General features: G+C 36.6%; 1 protein-coding gene across 1 annotated transcript; it reads left to right on the forward strand.

Moving 5' to 3' along the window:
* Positions 1-803: 803 nt before the first annotated feature.
* Positions 804-22172, forward strand: LOC139978684 (uncharacterized). The gene is made up of 12 exons (XM_071989090.1): positions 804-979; positions 4282-4467; positions 9361-9535; positions 10087-10226; positions 11508-11867; positions 13790-13921; positions 15160-15486; positions 16520-16795; positions 18155-18283; positions 19064-19213; positions 19432-19530; positions 21524-22172. The coding sequence occupies exons 1-11, from the start codon at positions 922-924 to the stop codon at positions 19509-19511; spliced, it is 2013 nt and encodes a 670-aa protein (XP_071845191.1). The 5' UTR covers positions 804-921; the 3' UTR covers positions 19512-19530; positions 21524-22172.
* The last annotated feature ends 531 nt before the right edge of the window (positions 22173-22703 follow it).

Genomic DNA, 22703 nt, shown 5'->3' on the forward strand with positions numbered 1-22703 from the left:
GTTATAAGTCGCCACTAGATTAGATAGGAGCTTCATTTCGTCATGACAGACTGGTAATGTCATAAGGAGGGTAAAGTGCATTGAACTGTGTAATACCGAGCACAACATGAGGGACTCAAAGAGCAAAAGAGCACACCGTGAGCAATAGGGAGTAGTTTAGATGAGCAATTGAGCACGTGCTCATAGTAGTATAAGTAACAAAACAAAAACGCATGATTTGGTTCATGTGATGAGCACGCGAGCACACATGAGTGACTCAAAGAGCAAAAGACTAGCAGTGTTTTGGACTGTTCAGCAGCCATCATCACACATACATAGTCTCGATGTAATGTGACTAAGGTTAAGGGCGCCATCAGTTAACACGTTTGGTTTTCTTGTAGTATATGCCCAGGCTCTCTATCGTGGGTGACTTTTCTTAAAAGCAAGAAGGAAAAAGTCATTGAAGTGTGCGCCGCATTCTAACACCTTCAGTTGTTTGTCACATTTCATTCTCAGGCTGCGGTTTAACGATCCGAACCCTATTTTCTAGTGCAAATATTACTCATTTCGTTTGAATAGCATCGTAAATTTTTCCATGAATACTTTTCACATAAGTTTTCCGTTTTGTCCCAATCTAAGTTTTTTGTCTCACATATCACCTACTTAATATGTAAGACCTTACGCATAGTCCTTCTTTATATATATAATGATTGAGTTTGAGGAGGTGTGGTTTAGGATTCACATAATATAGGACCTCCCCATGATTAGGTTTGCGTTTTTCATTGGCTAGATAGAGGAATATATGAAAGCTTATAAATGTTGCAATGTGATTTTGTAACCTGATTCCAGGAGTGAATATCAAACCCTTCTTACCCAGTGCATATGTATAACTTGTAAATTTGATAGCAGCGGTACATCACATCCAACCGGAATACATTTACCATGGCCGCGTTGAGGCTTGCCGTGGTCTTCGTAGCTGCTTTCATGTTTGTAGCAAATGGTATGTTAACATCAATATCTGTTTCAATTGTCTGCAGGCCTATATAATTATTCATAATACTAATAATCATTTTTCAGTTGTTAAAATGGAACCAGTCTGGCAGAAATATATCTATACTACGTGGTTTTGAAAGGTACTCCTCTGACGAATATAGCATTGGTGCGCCATATGGGATTTAATGAAGTGACCCCACTGGTTTCATGGCGTTGTATAGTATGTACAGTTAATACTTAGCGAGCCTTGTATATACGTAAGTGCTATGCTTTATTTCACTTATCATTGGATATTGAAGGCTGGGCGGACTGTCAGAAACCCAACTGCCGGGATTAAAAAAGAAAAAAACAAATTGGAGTGAAACACAAACAAACATATCTACACATGCAGTTTCTATATGGACGACAAGACATCTTATGAAGATGCATTCTTGTCTCAATATACGTGTCACTGGATGATCAGAAATTATGATTAACGTCTCTCATTTATTTTTATTTTGAATATGTTTTGAGTGAGAAATCGTATTTGAAAACAAAATAAAAATAGCGCCTACATTATTCTTCCACTCTTTGAAGGTATTTGTTTTTATAGGAAATCATGAAAGGGCAATTCCTTTGAATTAAAAAATCTTGAAAGCGTTAATTCTTCCTTTGTTTAATTATTATTACCTGCTAACGCTTCCCTCACCAGAAGAAAGTTTTATTAGAAAGATTGATTCTTTGTTTTTTTTTTAATTTTATTTGGAAAACCAAGCCTGACCGTGAGTAGGAAACAAATTGTTCGTAATTATTCAGATGGTGGGCTTAGAATGGTCGATATTTCGACACATGTATTAGCTCTTAAAACAACTTGCGTGACACGTTTATTAAGGAATAGGAATTATAACTTTGCATTTTTTTTATCCTGAAAGTTGTCATCTTTCAGTTGATGATTTCTTTACAAATGTTGGATATCTATGTTGAATTAATGCATAAAAAGGTGACTAATCCTTTCTGGAAAGATGTATTCCAGTCAGCCTTTTGTTTCTTTCATTTTAAGCCATTCATTAAACAATGATAATTTAATTCTTAGTGAGCCAATTTGTAACAATAGCTCTATTTTGGTTGATAAATAAGCCTGTATGCTATCGCCACAAGATTCATGGAGGAATTATTTTTATCAATGATTTGATTAATGAGAAAGTTTCTTTCTATAATTTTGACCTCTTTGTTAAAAAAAAATTCTTGCGTGTAACTTTTTTTGAATATTACGGTATAATTGCTGCAATAAGATCCTCGTGGAACGTTTTTTTTTAATAAAGATCATAAGCTTGATAATCCAGTAAATAGTTTTGTTAATATCACACTTTGTGACCGTAGCTTGCGCTGTAAGTCTGTTTGTGATAAAATGTTGAACTCGACAGACTTTCATCATAAATCTTTTTCAAACCGGGTGTGAGACTCTGAGTGTTTTAGAGGATTCTTGGTCTGTATATTGCTCAGTTCCATTTCTTTGCACAAACGACGTACAGCTAAGGTGGTTTTAATATAGAATACTTCACAGGGTCATCCCTACTAATAAATACCTTAATATTATAAATGTCATATATAGATAAGTCTTTGAGCTTTTTGTGGCATTGACACGGAAACAATCCAACATATGTTTTATGATTGTAGTTTTGTTAGAATGATTTGAAAGTATTTACATTATCGGTTTGAAAACGCTGGAATTAAGATAGAATTGAAGAATACGTACGAGTTAAATTTAATTATAATTTTAGTAAAGTATATGTTTCATTCAAAACTGATGAAGAAAATACCATCAGTTCGTTCCTTACTAGATTATTTAAAATATTATTTTGAACTTAACTTTTATATTTTTAAGCAGAATATGAAAGTAAATATTTGGGAGAGCTATTGGCAGCCGTGATCTAATCTATTAGGTTTTGAAATATTATTATTACTATTAATAGGAGTATCACAGTAATTTGTACTTTGCCGATGGGGCTGAAACGGTTTTCTTCGTGTTAAATAATTTAAGTTTAATCTTGTATTTGTCTGTATGTATATGTCATGAGACTTTTTTTTTTAATTTCAAAAAAAGAAAAAAAATCCTTTGAATTATTAATATTTGTAACTGACGTTGCCTTTCGGGCTTGAGTGAACAATTAAATTAACTGTGTTTTTGCTTTCATGTAAAAAAAATATTGTAGGCTATATATGAAGCGAGGCATGCATTTCTTCTTCTCTTTTGGCGTTAATTCATATATTTATGCACAACTATATCACTATATTCTTCTAGAGATTATCCATTTTGACATAGAAACTAAACGTGAAAATAGCCTAATTTTTGGTTTTTGACTTATTTATGTCATCTCATATATAGCCTAAGCCAAGATTGACAATCCCATTTCCAAAATAGCATAACAACTTTAGCAAACTTAGGCCATTTTTTTTTCTGAAATTCTTCTTCGCGAGATTTTAGCCATAATATGCACATGCGCTCAGTCATCACATGAACATCAAACATGAATATCGGACGGAAGATGACTCGACTCATTAAGGTCGTCGTCCAACATTTTGCGATAGTATCATAGGCAACAAGAGCCACGGCCTTTTATAACTGTCAGTACCCGTGCCCCGTTGTAGACCGTACTGACGAACAGTTGCGGGAAACGTTGTATGCATGTTCCATTTCCCCCTCGGAGACTGACGCGGCTTAAAATCTTACCACGTGACGGCGATCGATTTGACTATGTGACGGCGATCGCTCTACCCCGTGACGGCGATCGATTTTAACACGTGACGGCGATCGCTTTACCACGTGACGGCGATCGATTTTACTATGTGACGGCGATCGCTCTACCCCGTGACGGTGCTCGATTTTACCATGTGACGGCGCGGATCGATTGAGTCAGACAATGTCGCCGGCTTTCCAGTTTTCTTAACTAACAAAAGTTTGAAAGAGGAGCGACTATTTCACCTTTTTATCGGGGGGGGGGGATAAAGTCAAAGAAGATGAAAGCAGTGTCGCACACGTTGGATGTGATTTGTACCTTTAATAAACATTCGCGTATAAATATATATCATGACGGAAAATCCACTGGAAACCTGAAATCAATAAAACACACAATAGGGGCGATCAAACTAAGGTTAAAATTGCCTTATAGTTCCGCCTGGTGAATGCCATATTGATGGTCATAATACCAGTTATTATACACTGTATAACGGCCCGGAATGTCCGTTCAGACGCAACCCTTAATTGATCTAGTTTACTTAATCTTTAATTTCTCCTTAATTAATCTTTCTCTTCTCTACCATATACCGCAGCTCAAGAGATATTCTACGACATTGGTTCACAGCTGGAAGCGCTTAACCTTCCCGGTGTCACTATACCGAATACGATCGGCTCTGCAACTGAACGAAAATCATGCTATGACGGGACAGAGTTTTACTATACCATTGGTGACAGCATTTATGATAGTACAGAAACACTAATCGTCGTTGCCCCCGCTTGTAAGTTTGATTTAACTGATTCATATAGTTACTTTTCATGTTTGTTATATAATTTGTAAATAAATAAATAATTTTATTTTATTTAACAAGGGAATATAAAATTGGGAACTCTGAGTTTTTCCTCGCACTATCGCTTGGAAATATAGAGCAATGTTATTAAAAGAATACATGCGAAGGTGTGTGTTGTTTTGTTGGTTGAAATGCACTCAGTGTGTATCAGATAAACAGTTACAATGAAGCTGCCCTACCTGCTAACTTGTGATCACTCGGTACTCTATTAATGTACCTAGATTATATATTCTTTATATTGTAATAACAGCAAGCCGGAACCGGGAGTTGGACGGGTAATCGTTGGGGTGTGGGGGGGGCAGAGGGTTGGTGTGCACTCCATACACATTTCAACCACATGCAACCATTTCAAGGACTAATTAGGGCGATTGCATGCATTTCCTTTTGAGGGAGAAGAAGCTGCCAGATCGCTTATATTGAGAGTTGGCTTGAACGATCTGACGGGGCCTCATCGCCTCCTTCATGAAAATAATAAAAAAAATAAAAAAATAAAACAACCTGTACCAAATTCTAAACAGTCTCGGGGAATGCGTTTTACACGCGTAATCATAATTGACTTCCTAGAGATTACAACAACAACAACAACAAAAATAAAAGAGTGGCCAAACTGACATTACCAGTCACTGTAACGAAAAGTTTCATACATTGTGAACATAATAACTGGTTGAAATCAGCTGTAACCTTCCTCAATTGGACATCGAGCAAGCTCGGGCGGATATCATGTTTTCTTAGTTTTCTTAGTCCAGAAAACAAATACAAAGTACGATACCGTCGTATATATAAGAATGGGTACCCCCCCCCCCTTACCCGCACCCCAAACAATATTTGTATAACACATTTAAAACTCAGTATCCTTCTTCTTTGACGACTGCACGTTAAAGTGCAACTTTAAAGATAGACGGTAAAACACGCCCCAATACATATGGTATTTACATGCATTTGAGAAATCTACGCACGAGTTGCCAATGTCTCTGGTTGGCTCAAATTTCCATCGAAAATTTGTAAAATGCACTTACAAGAAGTAGGTCGTTGTGACCTTGTTTACAAAGTATACGATTTTGGTTTTCTTAACACGTCTGGTCACGCTTTACGCCCCGTGCACTGAGCCATGTATAAAACGGTACTGGCCAACTTCTCATTGCGTTTCATCAGTGTCAACCGTTTTAACTCCTTCGCTCCAGGTTGCCACGTCATATCAGTGTTCCTTGGGGGAAAATATTTACACATTGTAATTACTTAAAATCTGTTCATTTTTGTCAATAGGGACCCAAGTATTGACAGATAGGTATTGAAATGAGGTTTAAATTTTTATAATTTTTTTTCTATAATTGAGCTAATTAGACATGTAAATATGCAAATGAGGTTAGGATTCATAAACTGTACTTTAGTTTTGGCCCATTTGAAATTATTTTGATGAAATCTGCTGGACTTTTGATAGATTGATGAGTTCAAGACATGTTATTTTATAAGTAAAATATAATTTGATGTTTGAATGTGAGGAATATGACTGATTCCTCCCCCCCCCCCTTCCAAACTACTTGACCTACATGTATTATGTAATACAATGGTAGTCAAGCGTAACGGTAAGTCGTATATACCTATTGCGCTAAGACAGTACATGTATACACAATACATACAGTGTGCAACTGTGCATGACAGTGTGGCTTACCATATCAGGATTTCATCGTCAGAATCTTCTTCCTCCAACGGCTGGATGGTCAAATTGCCGATAAAAAGAAGGTCTAACGCCTCTTTTTTAGTATTTAGCCATGATAAATTGTGCTAAATAGTTACCGTTTCAATTACGTGAGTGGTAGCCTTGACTACACGCTACACGAACGTTTTAACTGTGGTTGACCGAAATTCTATTCCATAGAAATGCTCAAGTTGAATTGCTAAGGATTACTCACAAAGTGGAGGCGCTATTGCTAAATTGTTTCTATGTAGCCCTACGTTTCAGTGTGGCGCTTCTGGAGAGCTAAATATCTACTCTGTAGGGTGAGGCATTCTGGAGAAATACTTTCGGAAAAAGATCAGTGTTTTGGCCCTAACTTAGACCGAAAAAAACGTAATTTTTGACATATTTTCTCCAAATATAGAGCCATCTCTCTACATATGCCTGTGAGGCTCCTGATTTGATTCCTTGTATGTATTAGCTAGTTGTATGAGATATGGTCAGCTGACTTGACATTTTTCACTGTTCTCAAATTTGTTTTTGAAAAAAAGGTCAAAACGACCGGTTTTTTAATGTAAACAAATATGAAGACAAAAAAAAAAGTCCATGTGACCCCCTCGGAAAAATGTTGTTTATTGATGTAGGCTGTCTTATGTGCAAAATAAAGCTATGGGAAGCTCTCTAGTGTATTCCTATCTCGAGTAATGATTTTCTAAACACAAGGTTTTCAGTGGATCACATTTGGACCACTTGGGACGAGCCGGCAGTTTTTTGGGTTTTTTTTTTTTTGTGCCTTACACAATTCGTGAAGTGTCCTTAACTGATGTCTGTGAGCATTTCTGGTGAGATAATATTCGAGTTAACTTTAATTAACGGACGACTTAAGTCACGGAATTTAAGTTTGGCGGAAGATTTGTCAACCGTCATTATACACCACTATCAGCACAGTTAGTTGGCAGTCATATGCTATATACAAATCTCAATTCTGAATAACAAGAACTGAGAAGGAAAAAAAATGAATTCTTTAAAATAATCTGAGGCTCATCAAATAGAGTGTTAAAATGTCACCCGAGGGTAGTGCTCTAAAGGAAAATATTTACGTGAGGAAATAATAAAACTATGGATTCCCTAATTAAACAATTAAATTATGGAACAATTAAACCGTTAAAGAGGAATCGACCTCATCGTCAATTTTGGCTTAAAACACCATTTCAAGTTTTCATGTTGCAAAAGTGATTATCTTGAAAGCTGTAATCGTTATAGAAACATTTCTGCATGAACCGCCCCCCCCCCCTCCCCTTGGACTATAATAATAAAAGACCAGCATTCTGTAAAAGCCGTCCTGCGACGTCCGTTAGTTTATGTTTCCATCAAAATTCCAACACAGAATGCAAAGGGCTTCTTTTTTTTAAATAATTCTATGATGTAATGATATCTGCTGTCAAACGCTGTCTGCCTTACTTAGATTCTTCTGGTTATTGAGAGATGTCAGTGTTTACGAGACTTAAACCTTTTCGATAAATGGCACTAGCATATTATGATGGGGATGGAGTTTTGCAACGGAGACATTTTCTGACGATGGTTAGAATGAAGTTCTAAGAGAAAGTTACTATGTAGTATGTAAAGTGAAACTGTCAAATTACTTTGATAGGTCATTTGAAATTTCATCTTTTTCTCCAATTTGTCTCAGTATATCGCTATATTCTTACCAAGACTAATTATCTATAGCACAACCGGGAGTGTGCATCCCTATAGTTACATGGTACCTGTTAATTTCAATACATGTGCGCCTAACTATATATGGTGTAGTATATACAGAAATAAGCTGAAGGTACTTGCCATAGGTATGCACTTTTTAATTATAAATTTAAAACTTCACAGTGTCACTCCCTGTATCAAGACTGTGACTGTGTTGTCATCGACCACAATTTGCATATTCATAGTGCAGTTGCTAGGTGATTTAGATGCTTATACGTTTGCACATAATATTAGGTTGTTAGAAGTATTGCATTTGATATGAATACATGTGTAAAGTGCGTGAAAACTGTTGTTGTTTGTGCTACAATTAAGTGGCAGTTTTTTTTGTTTTCATTGTTACCGCAAATGCACAAAATTATACTATTTAAAATGAACTAACGGCGTGAAAATTACATCTTTTGTAGTCGTAGATTTCCCTTCAATTACGGAGTTACAGATTTGCCTTTTCACGATATTCATTAGCCTCTGATGGCAATGGGGGTAAAATTAACGATTACTGAAATAACAGTAGGAACAACTCAAGTCAATACATGATGAAATAGGTCGCTAAAAAAACATGGCACCGTTTCTCACAAACCGCCGCTGTATAAAAACGTCTTAGCGCATACGGCCTGGCTGCTTGCCAGTACCCTATTGTAAACATACAACTAATTTCTTTTAAAAGTGTAATTAGACCTTTATTGCGATAAATAAAAAACACATCTAATCCAGTGGTTCTATGCGAAGGTCGGGTTTGACTTGAACAGATATATGGTCCACAGATATAGGGTTATATACATATGGTTATAGGGACATATATTATAGGGTAATTATGACAATAGGGTTATAGGATTATAAGGTTATATATGGTCCACAGATTATATGGTTGTGAGGAACACTCTACGAACCACACTCAGCAGTGGCGTAGGAAGGTACTTTTGAGTGGGGGACTGAAGACTGATGGCCGGCCTGAGGGAGGGGTCTAAGGGGAGGGGGTGCCCCTCCCCGTTGATTTTTTTTTTTGCATTTCCAGGTGGCCTCAGATAAAATTTGGTGCAATATAGCACACTTCAACACCCACTCCATTGTGTAAATAATTTTGCATTTTCACCTGGCCTTAGATGCAATTTGGTGCTCCAAATGAGACTTTTTCTCATTTGGAAATGAAAAAGGGGTTTTCTGACTTGCGAAGCGGGGGGTCGGAATAATACATCCGCCCCCCCCATATTTTTCACTGGGGGGGGGGCTGGCGCCCCCAGCCCCCGGTTCTTACGCCCTTGACACTGAGGATGCGATATAAACGTTCGACTCGAATCTGCAAATAAGATGGTCGCATGCCAGTGTCACACATACACACAAAATGGTAGTAAAACTTATTCTTTTTTTTTTCTTTTCTTTTTTTTTCCTTCTAGTTATCGACTCACTGGCTTGTGGCTGCAACGTGCTCGCTTATTCGTACGTAACAGGCACATTCCCGGATTTAACTACATCTGTTCGTATCTTATCGGATAACGGGGTGACTGTCCAACAGGACATAGGGAATGTACTTCCGGTTGCGTTGGATATATCTCGCTCAAATGATAAAAGGTACTGCAAATATTTTTTCCATGTTGGGTTTTAAAGCGGTATTCCGATGGCAGATAGCGTAACACGTATCATAATATTATCACAATATTTCACACTGCTAGTTGAAAACCGAATTACAATTTAATTTGTTCCTAACTCGAGATATCAATGACAGAATGTTATCTACTTTGATTAACTTATCCTTCAACTCCCCTGGGTAGTTGGGTCACGGTAAAGGGGGGGGTGGGGTGGGAGGGGGTGTCTGTGATGTCATCTAGGACAAATCATCCTCGAGGCCTTACTTATATGATTGATAATTGGTTGACAACTAACAAAGAAAAATATATATATTTTCAGCTGATGTTCCCTTATGACATCATGCATTCTGCTAGTGTTGCCAACAACATTAACCAAAACAGCAACAATAACAAAAAAACATTTGAAAACTCATATCTGCGCAATGCAAAATGATATCAGAACGTGATAAACATTTCCAACAATCTTGCTACTGAAACAATAAAATTCAGCCACCAGAAAATCATTGTAACTTAGTTGTATTCTTTGCGTGACAGATACTTGATTGTGGTAGCTCGAGAACTACTGACCATCTATGACGCCGACGATCTAGCCGGAAGTCCTGTCTTTGAAGGAGCAATTGATCTACCTGGAATTCCTATGTGCGTTGCAGGCTATGTGAGGGATACCTTTCCCGGTAAGTAATATTGCTTTAGTGACCTTTTCCAGGCGCGTAGCCAGGGGGGGCGAAGGGGCCAGCCGCCCCCCCCCCCTTAGCATATTCTTTTTTAATTTTGTAATGTTTTTATGATATCGCTAGTAATTTCAAAAGAGAAAATGCTAAGATGCAACTTACAGGGCCTGGGAAGTGCCATTTCCGGCGATCTGGGAGGCATTTTCAGCCAAAATTTTCTTGTACGCTTCGCGCCAACACATGGTGGCGCTACGCTTAGATAGTTAGCAATGCCGTATCTACGGTTCTGATAGTTTGCCTACATTTTCGTCCCTCCCTTGGCAAATTCCTGGCTACGCGCATGACCTTTTCAAAGGAGATTTTCAAGTAACTATACAGAAAAAATAAAGGAATTCCGTCGAACAAAGTTTGCAATTTTCAGTTTGGTTATAAATATCCAAATGTTAAATTATAGAAATACTCAGGTTGCAGACTATATGAAACATAAAGGATTGCAATGTTCTTCTGTTTTCTACTGTTGGTTGAAATCCCCTTCTCAATATCTTTGTCCGGGCTACTTTTACACTGAATGTAACATATGTTTTCTATATAGCTAAAACCTCCTTTACAATAGGATATGGCGGACCACAATGTCAGGCGGTCTGTAACGCCATCATGCTTCACTTTCCTATTGCAATCATCCATGTGGTTGATTTATCCTTTAAATGTTTGTACATTTGAATTAGTGTTTGCTTACCTGTTAATGTTCTCTGCATTTGAGAATTTCCTCAAAATATAATAAATATTAGTTTCTTTTGTGAGTAAATTATTTACAAAACGACAAATCAATTTTATGATCTAATCATGACATAATTCCGCATTCTGTTGTTGACATATGTATTCACAGTGATGTCATACGCTTGGTAAAAATTCATTATCTCCGTCACAAAAAAAATGTTATGAACATTTTGTTTTGATATACTGATGCAAGACTTTTAGTAGGGCATCGAGTTCAGCAACTTGAATACCGTTTATGTCTTCACACTCATTGACACGAAAATAGGGGGCAATGAAGGACCCAAATTTGGCCGGCCCTTTCGTCGAATTATCATTCAAACTTGAATGCTTGATTGGTGTGTTAATTATTGTTCGTATTAATGGCTGATAGGGGAGAAACCTAACCCCAACTCTAATTTTGACAAGAGTTATCCTATTTGCAGTGGAAGTTGTTACTTTCCCCCTCTCCGGTTGATAGCAGGTGAGATGACCAACTAAATCTTGTGTTTTTCTGTCTCTTTTTGGAAGGTGTTGACATCTTTGTAACCTATGGCGCTGCAACTACACAGCAGGTTGTCAGTTGGGATGGTTCGTCACCCACCGTGACGACGGCGGACATCTCCGTGTACCTTGCGGGTCGATTTGGGCCTGAAATAGAAAACGTATATTGTGTCGATGTTGCGGACGATGAGGTTTATTTCCTTATCAGCGCCAACGGAATAGACTATGAGCTTTCACGCTATCCTATTGCACCTTGGGTGGCGGGAACCCAATCATTAAGAGACGGTTTCATCATAGCGGCGTCGGGTGATAACGGTGCTTTGGAAAGTGACGTAAATGGGCTAACCGTCTGCGATACGATCTGCCAAGGTGCAAGGACAACATGCAGTGAGTTGACCTGGAGTTAATGTTAAACGTTTAAGCGTAACGTCACAGGATGGTCTTATTTTATATACCATAGGCCTAGTCCTAAATACTTGAGGGTAGTGATGTTTCCATTTGATATTCTTGTTTTCAAGATATTCAAAGTATGGACAGTCTCTAGGAAAGATCTTTCTTGGTAAAATTGACGACGAGGTCAGCTTCTCGGTGCACGCCTGCACAATGGTGATATTAATCAATTGTTTTATGAAAAATTCTTATAACTCAACTAAAGCATGTTCTTGTGAATTCATATGTAAACATATCACCCGTGAGGACATTCAACAACACTTGTGCTTGACAAATTTGAGCTGAATTTTAAATATGTCATTTAATTTAAGGCCTTAAAAGTTTTCTTTATTTAACTATTGAACTCTGTGTTGCATTTGAGGAACTGACATAATACTCTGTGTGCGTTAGACTAACTAGACTTTCCGCTTCCATTGATGAGCCACATGCTTTTTTCTTCTTCTTTTTTGTTTGGTTTTTATAAACGTTCATTTCTAAACAAGTAAAATTAGTAGAGAACTACAACCTGGACCAAACCTAGCGTTCTCCCAAACAAAAATATAATGTATATCAAAGTTAATGTTCTGCTTTAGTCTTTAAAGGCGGCAGGGATGCGAGAGAGTGGCACAAACGTCGAGGGATAAAGTGAGACGAATTGCTTTGATTTCTGATTCGCAACACCACCCCGATACTTCCATACAAAAGACATCCTCTCTGTATTTTTCATTTTTATTTATTTTTTTTTCAAAACATCAGGGCACCCATCGATTACAAAAATAGAAACACAATACTTTGCTTTATCTAACAAGGACGCAAATGGGCACTTTTGAAGTTTTTTTTTTTTTTCACAAATCTGGATGATTAGTATTTTCTGTTGAAGTAATTTGCTTCCTGTCGCCCTATGCCCTGTGTATCAGTTTGTTGAAATTACATGAAGTAGCAGCAATATATATATATATATATATATATATATATATATATATATATATATATATATATACTGATCACCAAACAACGCGAAAGCATTGTGTTTGAAAACATTTGCAAAAAAGGGTGTGTTTTGCTGAACAATTTGCTTCATGTTAAAAAAAAAACGAAACCCTTACCGTTATGTCACTTCATAACAGAATTACACACCATACGGTACTACACTCGTGTGGCCCGGTCCCAGTTAAATAAGGACGTAAGGACGTAAAATGGCTGCAAAGGGGCTGATGCAGTTTAAATTTGTATTAAAGTGTATAGCTTGTGTTCTAAAGGAAAGGTTACGAGGGGACTGATTTAAAAAAAAAAAATAGGTTTACTTTAGTTGACAGAGATATCATATACCTGAAACTACGTCCAGTAATTGGTTATTTTGCACCGCACTCGGTGTGGACAGTCGAGACGTCTCCGTTGACTCAGTCCCATCCTTCTCATAGCATGTCGGTCACTGACAATACCGATAGCTAACAAGGAATAGAATAAGGTTGGAACTATAGCAAAGATCAGATAGCTGAATATTTGCTTTTCTTGTCAGGAACCATTCGTCGAGTTAAACTGTTTCTGAAAAAAAATAGTAAAGTATAGTATCTCAGAAAGATTGATTACTATTCCGAACTATGCTGGTCGGCATAAACTAGTCAGTCTGGTCTGTAAACTGCCAGCTCTTCACAGTGATGTGGACACTATTTAGCATGACCATTGAAGCGACTTACACTTGAAGAGACTTTCACTTGAAGAGGAATTGGGGTACGTTTACTATAGGTATTTAGCGTCATTCTTCCATAACCGCAGTATATACTAAATATATGATTGTCGTATAATGATAATTTGGATGTGTTACAAAACCATAGAGTTTGTAGCCTCGGTATTGAACAGCTTTCTTTATTTAAATTTAGATAACAACTGCGCATGCGGGGCGGATTTATGCGGTTTCTGTTATGGTGAGGGCGATGGCACATGCCAATGCACAGACAGCTTCGATCCAAGATGTACGTACGCCGATCTTACTTTGGCCAACACGTGTTTTGGTAAGCATTTTCTGAATCTTAAAAAAATAAAAACAGTTATCATTTGTCTACTGCGTTCATCATGCATTATTTTTTGGTTTTGTTGGTCTTATTCCAGTGGGACATTGGCTCTCGCGTTTGTTTTGATTGTGTTCCCTTTGTTTCATCCTTTCAGGGTGTAGGGAACTTGCAGTTGATGCCCATCAGGAAGGATGGGCATATTTCATTTTATATAAAATGTTGTTGTTGTTGTTGTTGTTGCACCTGAAGAAAAAAAAAACAGGGGAATGGGAGGGGGGAGGGGGAGGTACAGATTGTTCCTCATTATTTTATAATAAAAGAAAAAACACTTGCAGACCAGAAAAGACAAGACAAAACAAAACATACTGTCTGATCAGTGAAAATCATGTATAGTCTGACCTTTAAGAGGTTTGAAAAAAAAAGCTAACAGATACGACATCGAACTCAACTAAATGTGCTGTATCAATCACTCTGCGCATGTGCGTGTCAGGTAATTGGGTTCTGGACATACTACCAACGAAGTCATCTACTATTACATTTACACTACAGTTTATGCAATATAATGACAATTTCAATTGATCTGCGTAAAATATATACCTCTCCCTATGTATAGTCACATATCGGAACGATATCGTTGACTGCATTCATTTAAGAGACCATACTCCATGAATTAAAAAAGATTAAAGCAAACAGCGGAAAAATTGCAGTTTCTTGTATAATGTCATATTGTTATATTTTTAGAAGTCTTGGCTCACGCAGCCTTTAAGGTAGCATACTCTCCACATGATTGCTCTGTTAACGTACACACTAAATCGTCATAGCAATGTGGTTTCTAAATCCTTGTTGAACTTGTCTCATTATAACTAAACCAAACTCCTGACTGGATAGCTGACAGGTTGATCATTCGTGGCCTCTCCATTGTCCGTATCATGTCCTTGTATAGATCTTTAGCCATGAGAACCCTCCCCATCTTAAACTACCCCTTCCTGTCACCATTTTGGTAACTGCTCCCTAACTAAACGTGTCTCTTTGAGAAACTATACCACTATCCCCACCCAGCTATACCAACCTTCACCACAACTACAGTTGAATCGGCAATACCACATGATGTGGCGTACGTTGTATCTCTTTTTCATTCGATATTTCACTAGCTTATATACACTGCATTATTTGAGATCTTAATATGACTTTGCACTAGCAACGTATGTCACCACTGTACCCTTCTCTATCAACAACAGATGCTGTTCCACTTCTTGATGGCTATTGTATGGTGCTGAATCCCGTGGCACAACGTCGAAGTGGCGGGCCAATAACGGTGTTGGGAGTGACAACCATTGCTTCGACTATTAGTGTGGATAGATTAGCAGCAACAGGAAGATGGACTCAGTTACCTATCAATAGCCCGGTATCGTTTAACGTAGGGGGTTCACTATTTGCCGACGGTTTTTCGGCCGATGTACCGAATGTTGGAAGAGGAAGGCGTTTCGGTGTTTACAACGTGGATGTTTCCCCCGTTGATGGCTCGATCCCGGTGATGATACCGTGTATAGCAACCGAAAACAGTGGTATGTGAAAAGGGAATACGAAATTGCTCTTGCTCAGTGTAGCTATAAGGAATTTACCAGATGTTACAAAACAACATCGTGTGTTTGTGTTTGAAATTGAGCTCGGCAACTTACACAGAACGGCGAGTACCTTGCTAATTAGAGTCAAAATAGAAGCAAGATGTAACCATTACGTAAGTTAGATATTGGGCCGAAAACAAAGTAGTCCTAAATGAGACAAAACTATAGCTTACGTTTGTACGGTACCTCCCATAAAAAAAGCTATTAAAAGGCGATTTTTTTTTTTTATACAAAATATCTTCGCATGATTTGGTAATAAATTGTTCGTTATATATTTGAGATACAAATTGAAAATGCTATAACACTAGGCAGAGTTTGTTATTTTATAAATGAATAAAAACTGACGCAGAACGAACATTTGAAAATGGAATCAATTCGATTGCTAAGTCGAAATTAAGACCGTTCGAGCCGAAATTTCCACTCAAATCATACTTTTCGAAAAGTTGGTTGAAGATGAAAAATCTAAATTTCAGTTTTAAATTCCTTACTGGCCCTCCGTAGAGATTAATGATGAATGGCTCATTTGTTTTCTAACTCGCAAAGAGCAAAAAAAAGGAGATAAGTTAGTAGCTACTGTAGGCTACGTCATTTTAGAATCTAATTAAATCAAAACTTTAGAAATGACACAAGGAGGGGAAACTCAAAAAAAAAGGTGCATTCTAAGTCAACATTTGTACCATACATTATGTCTAAAACCAAACCAACGTTAGGCTGCGAATAACTCTACTTTCATTTATTTAATGTGTATATAGAAGTTATTCGTATACATCAGGAGTCCAACTATATATTGCAGTAATATGACGTACAAGTCAGAAAGATGGAACATTTAAAATAAAAGACAAAATGTAGCTATAAGGGTTCCATCATTCTTTTCTTTTCTTCTGTTTTCCCTTTTTTGTGTGTTTGCTGCCACCTATAATAACCTTCCACACCCCCCCCCCTTTCTTCCTCCTTTTAATTCTTCAATCCAAAGGGTTTACCAACGCACTACACACTGTGACTGTAAGCCAAGGGGAAACTGCAGTACTACGAACTATTTTCGGTAGAACGCGTCTGAATAGATTTCTAGGAGAGTTAAGATGGAGGCGTATTCAACTCGGAACTACGAATCATGTAGATATCCCAGAATGCAACGGGCAACTATCCTGCAGTAGGTCACCATCACAGCTTGTTGAGGGAATTTATGAATGTTACCGAGTAGGACGAAGCCTTCGAACATGGCATCCCTTGTTTTATCTCTTTGTTCGAGGTAAATCAAAATTTTACGAGTATTTTCATTACTTTCCAACTTTCATATTTATCTTGAGAACTTACGAAATTTCTTTCTTTTTTTCTTTGCTTTTTGTTGTTGTTGTTGTTGTTGTTGGAGCTTCGATTAAAGAGGATCTAAGCGTCCTAGCGATGTTTCAATGCAGTTCCTACATAGATTGTATAGAAGGGTTGAAATTACCAGTTTTTATCATTAGTGAACTTGAATCAAACAGGTCTTTATCGTTTTATAGTTTGTACGTCGTTTCTTTCAGCTAGGAACGGATAAAAGTAGATGGTCTGTGACGTCATCACGCCAAATGCTTTATCAAAAGTTTTGTTGTTTTTTTTTTTCATTTTATCATCTTCGTGTGGATGGCTCCTGGAATATTTAATATGTTACTGTGGTGAAAAAAAGATGACTTTCCTCAGCGAATAAGCGAGTTACATATGATAAAGAAAAGACAATTACATTTTCAGCTGAATTGTCATGTGTTACCGAATAAAATGTACAAAATATCCCCATTTTTTTGGGGGGGGAGGAGGGGCGGGTGGAGGTGGAGGTGGGGGAGGGAGGTTAAATCTTAGCCATCTAGAAATGCTATGGGGATGAACTTTTGACCAGAAGATGCAGAAAGCTTCCAACAATTGTGTTAAAGTGTTCAGCTTCAGCCAATTGAAAATCCGATGACATTACCGACATTCAATAACGTCTCACGGTGCATTTTTACATGAAGCTCGTATTGAAAAAAAACGATCGTTGTGAACAATTATGTTTCCATTTTAATTTATTTATATACAGTGTGGACCTTGTTCTCGCGTATGACTGTTATTGCTTGAAATGATATAGATCTGAACAATGCATTACAAATTGATCAATCGCTACCCAAGGGTGTTTCTGTTGTTCATATGCAGTTAAAGAGGACATGTTACTTAAAATTAATAAAACCATAGATTAACATTAACAGCTTGCTTGCACCAACTTCGCCATCAAGTTAGGCTGAGGGAGCCCTCCAGAGAGTTGTAATAAATTGAAGTTCGTATATCTTGAAAAATAGAAGCACCATGGAAATATTTTGAACACGCATCATTAAATTTAGCAATAAAGTTGGTCTTGTATTTTTTGTTTTTTTCTTTTATACTGGCTCATGTCGTAAGCCTTGTTTATGAAGGAAATCTAGAATCACGAATTCTACAAAGAAAAGGAGGGAACCTCAGCCCCGTTGACTATAGTTCATTTTCATTGTTTTTTTATCATTTAACTGATGTAAGTTAAAATTGATGTAGAGATTTTGGTCTCCTTTTAGTATTGTAATCAAAACTCTTGTTTACATATGATCTTTTCACCCCTTCTTCACAGGATGCGGACCTTTAAATTCTGGCCCACAATGTACGGGGGTGTGTCCAGCTTGTGTCAATGGCATTTGTGATGACCTGACTGGTTTTTGCAATTGTTACCCAGGATTCATGGGAGACTTATGCGATATCCGTAAGCCTATTTAAAGCATTTATTTGTCTCCGCCCAAAAGCAAAATGCTCTACCTCCGATCCCACATTATATAGCGTTCAGCTAGGGGCAGATGCAGGATTTTAGAAGAGCAAAAAAAAAGGAAAAGAAAGGAACGTGGGGTGTATATGTTTGGATTTGTTTGGAGTAGGGGTCACCCCTCCTACACCTGCTGACGATAGGGGGTTGCTTGCACAGCCTTTCAAAGGTATAAAGGGCCAATTTCTAAGATCTCCTCGACTGACATAGGTAAAGTATAGCTGGAACCGTCATGGGGGGGGGGAGACAAATGTAGTATGATTATAAACACGAGAAGCTGTGGCCCATGAGCATTGAAGCCGACTCCTATATGGTTCATTGCATGTAAACTATTTTGAGCGGCTTAAAATCTCAGGCTGGATCACAGAAATTGGTCTGTGTTGTCATAAAGGCTATACTCGCTCATAATTATATCTTCTTATCGATTTATGTTTGAATCCGGTATATGCATTTGAATAGTTGAATTGTCATATGTACTATTACGCTGCACTTATTGACCTAAATATTGCAGATGATTATTTTTAGCATTTTCATTTAACAATCAAGTTCATTTTATTTTAATCCATGATTGTGTTTTTTTTTTTTTTGGTAATCTTCAGGTTGTTAACACCATGCTCACACATTGAATTTTTTTTGTTAAAAGCAAACATCCTTATACGTGATTATTGATTCGTTTCTTCTTTTTTTTTAATACATGAAATCATTGATTTCTCTTCCTTTTAGCATGTAACGCTGGAGAACTCGGACGAACTTGCTCATTTACCTGCAATGACATCTTTGCTGGGAGCAATTGCAACAATGTTCAAATCTGTGCACCAGGCAAAGTTGGGTGTAGATGCTATCCAGGTCTACAGCCTCCCGAGTGTCAATCAAGTAAGTCTGAAAATACGATACGATTTGGAAATATATAGGAGTGGGGAGAGGATATGCGGTATACAACTCACCATGAATGATAAATATTAATGACTTCAGAAAGCACATTGCAATGAGTTGCAACTAATGTGATTATATCCAGATTAACCTTCTAGTGCTGTAATTTACCATAATATGGTAATTGTTTATTGAACGTTTTATTTTGCTTTTTGCAACAGGTTGTGCGATAGGCACTTGGGGATCCAACTGCGAAAACACATGCGCAGTTAGCCCCTGTGATCCACGAACAGGCGTCTAATTGGATAGGCTGATGAAAGGTAAGCTTAAGACATTATACGCATATGTGTATAGCTGCTGGAAAGGCCCATGTTGAATTCGCAAAGACGGCTTACTGTGTATCTAGTTAGCAGTCGTGTCGATAAATAACTAGAAAGCAATCATATTTAAGATGACATCATTGCCTATCTTGAAAAGTCATCGAGTAGTGACAGTATAGTGTCCGCGCAGAAACTTCTGATTGTGTTCAAATGTCTGCATAACAAGAGCCCAATCTATCTCTAATTTGTTTCAACTTCGGCCGATATTGACATGATCACTCCGCTCTAATAGAATTCACCGCAGGTGTTGCTCATGCCTAGGTTTGTGGCTCAAGAACGTTTCTCATATATACTTTGTGGATTTCACATACAGAACAGGTTAAAAATGTGCAAGACTGTGAATGGTTTCAAATCGGTTCTCAAGACGCATCTTCTTCTTTTTTTACAAAAATGTATATTTTGTAAATATTGTTAAGCGCCACGTAAATGATTTAATAGTTTAATAGTTTAGGATCAGTCCCAATTAGAGGATGGCGGAGACGCAAAACCAAAAAAAGATCTAAATAAAAATATCAAATGGTGCACTATGAGGCATATTTAGAATAATTAAGTAATACATGCGAATTAAGTAATACATGTATTACATTCAGTAATACATAATTAAGTAATACATATTATTATTACTATGTAATAATACTAATTATTATTATTAGTTTTATTATTATTTTAATTATTATTATTAAATGTTTATAATTTTTATTATTATTATTAATAATGGTCCTGGACCACCCTATGAACTTCTTCATTTTGCATTGTAAATATTATCTGTATATCTGTAAGCAGAATGAAACTCTTCCTTCAGTTAATGACTTTTATTATATAATGAAGTTTGTTATGAAGGTGGAGTCTTGTATAAATTCGAAAAATGGTTGTACAAAGAAAGCGAAGACAAGATTCTTTATGTTGAAAGATCTGTTTAATCATATCCCCGCAATATTAGGGAACTGACATTTTACATACGATTCCACAATTATATATGGAAAACTACCTATGTATCTCTACGATATACAAGACATGTAATGTACTTGCTTTTATGAGAAAGATACAAATATAATATGGATGAAGAAAAAAGAAAAAAAAAGACTTACATGACGCAAATCGCGATGTCAACACATATCTTCTTTCACATGATGCTGTACACTTAAAGTTATAAAGTGGTTACTCATTAATAACAAATATGCTAGATATGCTACTAATATGACCACTTTTAGAGTATCTGTTTAACACAAGTTACATTTTGCTTATTATTTGATTATAATTGTATATATGTATAACCTTTGGTATTTAATAATACTAATAGTTATAATAATAATAATAAAAATTATAAACATTTAATAATTATAATAAAAATAATAATAAAAATAATAATAATAATTATTATAATAATAATATGTAACATATTAATATTTGTGTATGCATGTATATATACATATATTTGAATGTATATATATTTAGGTATGAATTTACATATATGTGTATATCTATGTATTTATGTATGTGTACTGGTATTTATATGTTCACATATATTTATAAAAGAAGCGAGGGGGGAAAATACTCAGTTCGGAAACATTTTTCTCATTATGTAAATAGTTCCTTTGCAACATTGAGCTGACATAACAATGTAGTAATCAGAATTGTAAATAATGTAAAAATTGTAATTGTAATAATAATTTAAACAAGTGTGTACCATATGTTAAGATACCTTTGAATAAATGAGGTGGAAAAAAATGCGAATGCGAGATACAAAAAAATTGGGGCGGGGGTTGCACCGGTGGCAGGGGTCTAACTCTTCCCCAGCTGAATTTAAAACAATTTAATCCATGAAAGAAGCTTAGAATTCAGTTCATGATGAGGGATTAAAATTTAAAAAAATATATTTTTCGCAAATACAAATTCTTTTCCCTTTTATTGTTTTCCGTTTTTCCTTTTACAGATGGACCGAATTTTAAAAGGAACGAAATAGACCTCGACTATGACTGATAAAAAAAAACATTTTTTTTATCAGATTTTACTTTAAATAGCTTTCATTTTATTAGCAGTAGCACAACAATGTTATGTTTTTAAATTTTCGATTTACTACTCAATAATTTTACAGGTTGACCGAACATTAAAAGGAACGAAATAGACCTCGAATATGACTGATAAAAAAGGAACATTTTTAATCAGATTTTACTTTAAATAACTTTCTTTTCATTAGCAGTAGCACAACAACGTTATGTTTTTAAATTTTCGATTTACTACTCAATAATTTCAATATTTTAAGCAACGTTTTTATATAATCGGTTTGGAACTAACTATAGTATGCTTTAGAGAATTCAACTTTGGTGTGCAATGAGCACGGTTACTTTTTACTCCAAGAACGTTTTCTTTTCAAAGACCTGGCAGATTTTGGAAGAATTTCTTAGGATCAGTTACCTGTTTAACTCCTACAACATGAACTTGCGCACAATATTGAAATGTCTAGTAGAGCAAGTGTACATACAGCAAAGACAGGAAAAAAAAGTTTCAATATCTTTTGGTGGAGGGAATTTTCCATCTTTATTTTTTTTTCAATAATCAATACAGCAAAGCAAAAATATAAATTAGCGTTGCTTTTCTTTCAGTAGTTTTGTCTCATTTAGTGTATATAATATCCTCTAATTTCTGTAAACCGGAGTGATGGTAGGATGGGGAAGCACTATTTCTGTGTCATAATCTCGAGGTCTATGACGACCTTTATTAGAGTGTATATATAAGAGAATGGGCGTCAATCCTAGGAGGGGGGGGGCAAGGAGCACATTTCCCCACATTTTTTAGATAGGAGGACACAAGATCAGATGCCCCCCTCCCCTACTTGTGCACATTTTTAAAACACTTACCTATATATACTTGGTCATAATTTGTTAAAACTCTTCTATTCCTCTCTATGTAAAATTCTTAAAGATCGCGAGTTCAGGCATTCGACAGGAGTTTTGTGATTTCTGTACATGAATGATGGATTTGTACCACATGCGCTGTCCAAAATGGATCTTTTGGCTATGCTGAAAGCACGCGATACGCGTTCCATCTAACACATACAATATGCATACGCAGTGACTGAGTGAAATGCCTACAACATCGTTCTGATGTATTCT

Source organism: Apostichopus japonicus, chromosome 2 (assembly GCF_037975245.1).
Source record: "Apostichopus japonicus isolate 1M-3 chromosome 2, ASM3797524v1, whole genome shotgun sequence".
Classification (NCBI taxonomy): Eukaryota; Metazoa; Echinodermata; class Holothuroidea; order Aspidochirotida; family Stichopodidae; genus Apostichopus; species Apostichopus japonicus.